Source organism: Triticum urartu, chromosome 7 (genome assembly GCF_003073215.2).
Source record: "Triticum urartu cultivar G1812 chromosome 7, Tu2.1, whole genome shotgun sequence".
Classification (NCBI taxonomy): domain Eukaryota; kingdom Viridiplantae; phylum Streptophyta; class Magnoliopsida; order Poales; family Poaceae; genus Triticum; species Triticum urartu.
The window spans coordinates 707235090-707237679 of NC_053028.1; the positions used below are offsets into that span (position 1 = coordinate 707235090).

The 2590-nt window shown below is 58.0% G+C and overlaps 1 protein-coding gene across 1 annotated transcript; it reads right to left on the bottom strand.

The window, feature by feature from the left end:
• Positions 1-294: 294 nt before the first annotated feature.
• On the bottom strand, positions 295-2259 carry LOC125523240 (uncharacterized membrane protein YMR155W-like). The gene has a single exon (XM_048688292.1). It carries the CDS (start codon positions 2233-2235, stop codon positions 427-429), a length of 1809 nt encoding a protein of 602 aa, XP_048544249.1. The 5' UTR covers positions 2236-2259; the 3' UTR covers positions 295-426.
• Between the last annotated feature and the right edge of the window lie 331 nt (positions 2260-2590).

Here is a 2590-nt window from a genome sequence, read left to right on the forward strand (position 1 = left end):
GGGCTGGTTTCTGGGATTTTTGTGCGCACGTTATGGCAGAAAAAAACGGAGGTGGGATTTCTTTGCAGAAAATCGACGGGGCCTGCGACTTCTTTCGTTCGATAAAAAACCGTGGGAGGAAGCTTCGATCGATCGATTTCTTTGATACAATTTGCAGTGACATGCATGGCTGGTCGTACCTGCTGGCTAAGAGTCTTTTTTTTTTTTGCGAATGTGCTGGCTAAGAGTCTTTACCGTCGAAAGTTGGAAACCATGCATATACATACCAGATTAATTTCACAATCAGCAACATCCGAAACAGTGTACAGGTTTAATCTCAAAACAAAACAAAACAAAGCAAAAAAAGTACATGTTCATCCACATGCACATTCTCTAATAATTGCTTTAATCAAATGAAATTAGCACCATGTGAGTTAGCCATCTCACTCAATTAAACTCCTCATCGTTGACCTCCTCCTGCTTCTTGTTCTTTCCATTCTGGGGCTCCCCGGCTTGTGTAACTGTACCCTCCACCATTTCCCCGCGTTGGTTGCTCCCGTCGGCGTCGGCGGCGGGCACCACCTTGAACTTGGCGTAGATGTCCCCCTTGTAGAAGCTTCTGGTCCTCCACACCAGCACCAGCGAGACGAGCGCGCCGGCGAGCGTGACCCCCGTGATTATGAGAAACGCGTGCTTGAAGCACTGCACCCCCTTGCAGATCTTGTCGCCGACGGCGGCGGCGTGGCCCCCATGCTGCCTGGCCGCCTCGGCGTCGTACATGCGGCCGGCGATGCACACGTTGAGCACGTAGGCGCCGATGGGGCTGGCCGCGGAGCCAAAGTTGAAGAGTGTGGAGTAGTACTTGAGGCCGAACACCTCGGAGATGATGGAGAAGAGCAGCGGCCACTGCGCGCCGAAGCAGAAGCCGAGGATCACCGACGCGGCGTATAGGGACTGCGGCACGCCGAAAGCTATGAGGAGGTGGCCGACGCAGGAGAAGAGGAGCACGGCGGTGAGGGCCAGCGGGCGCGGGAACCTGTAGCGGGCGACGAAGAACTCGGACATGTAGCCGGCGCCGACGCGGCCGGCGTAGTTCCAGATGCTGATGAGGGAGACGAAGGTGTTGATGCTCTTTGCCGGGTACCCCAGCGACTGGCCGATCTGCGCCATGTTGTCGATCGCCGTCAGCGTGCCGCCGATGCCGAACACGGACACCACGAACAGAACCAGCATCTCCACGCTCACCAGTGCCTGCATGATGGAGTAGTCCTCCCCCAGCGCCGGCGGCTTGAACATGTTGGTGAGGCAGCCCGTCATGCTCATGCTGCACTTTGGCTGTTCGTCGTCTTTCGCGCTCGCTGGTTCCTCGACGGCAATGGCCGGCGGGTGCTGGAGGGATTCCTCGATCTGGGAGACGGCGGTGTACTCCTCCTTGATGACGACGCTGAGGGGGAGGAAGAGGATGATGAGGAGCACGGTGGCGCCGACGGCGTACGCGGCGTGGGAGAAGCTCGGCACCTGCTTCTGCACGACGATCATGACGAGGAGGTAGGTGGCGAGCGCGATGGAGATGTAGAGGAAGCAGAAGAAGGGCTTGCTGTTGGGCTCGTCGCCCTCCGCGCGGCGCCGGTACGGCAGGACGCGGATGGTGTGCACGAAGAAGATGTAGACGGCGGCGGGGAGCCAGGCGATGAGGAGGACGAGCGACTTGGCGTCGTCGCCGTAGATGGCGAGGTAGAGCTGCGTGTAGATGGCGCCGCTGAGGCCGACGAAGCCCTTGAGCAGGCCGATGACGATGCCGCGGCTCTCCGGGAAGTTCTTGACGCAGGCGACGAGCGCGCCGGTGTTGGAGAAGGTGAGCGCGTTGGCGCCGACGCACATGTAGATGCACATGAGCCACACGGGCGGCGCGGCCGTGCGCTCCGTGAGCGCCAGGTACACCATGAGGTAGCCCGCCAGGTTCATGCCGGCGCCGATGAGGAGCACGGCCCACGTGGGCGCCACCTGCTGCACCAGGCCGGAGACGACGCCGACGTTGGTGCCCAGGTCCTTGAAGAAGCCCAGCGTGTTGAGCGTCTGCTGGTTGTACCCCAGCACGGACCGCAGCTCCTTGGAGTAGAGCGCGAAGATGTAGGTCGACCCTGACGCCGCCATCACCACCATGGACGCGAACACCACGTACCACCGGCTGCGCAGCAGCCGCCCCACGAACGCCGGCGTGCACATCACCGCCGTGGCCCCTTCGCCGCCGGCCATTTCTCCTTCCTCGGTTCCTCTTCTCTTTGGAATCGAAGCAATGGGGATAGCTAGATTGATCTGATAGATACAAGACCAAGTGTAAGCTCTGCTACTTATAGCCACGTACGTGACGACTGGTGTGTAGCGAAAGTACGTAATGGCTGAGTGAGACGGCTATGACATACTAAAAGATTTGGACTAGTTTTCTTGCCATTCCAAGCAGTCCATCCACTGAGTGAGACGGCTATGACATACTAAAAGATTTGGAGAAATGACAAGTACTCAGACACAACGAATGCTAGGAGATAGGAGTACGATGAGGTTGGGTTTATCATATAGCTTAATGCTCTATGCCTCGCTTGATGGGTTTTTT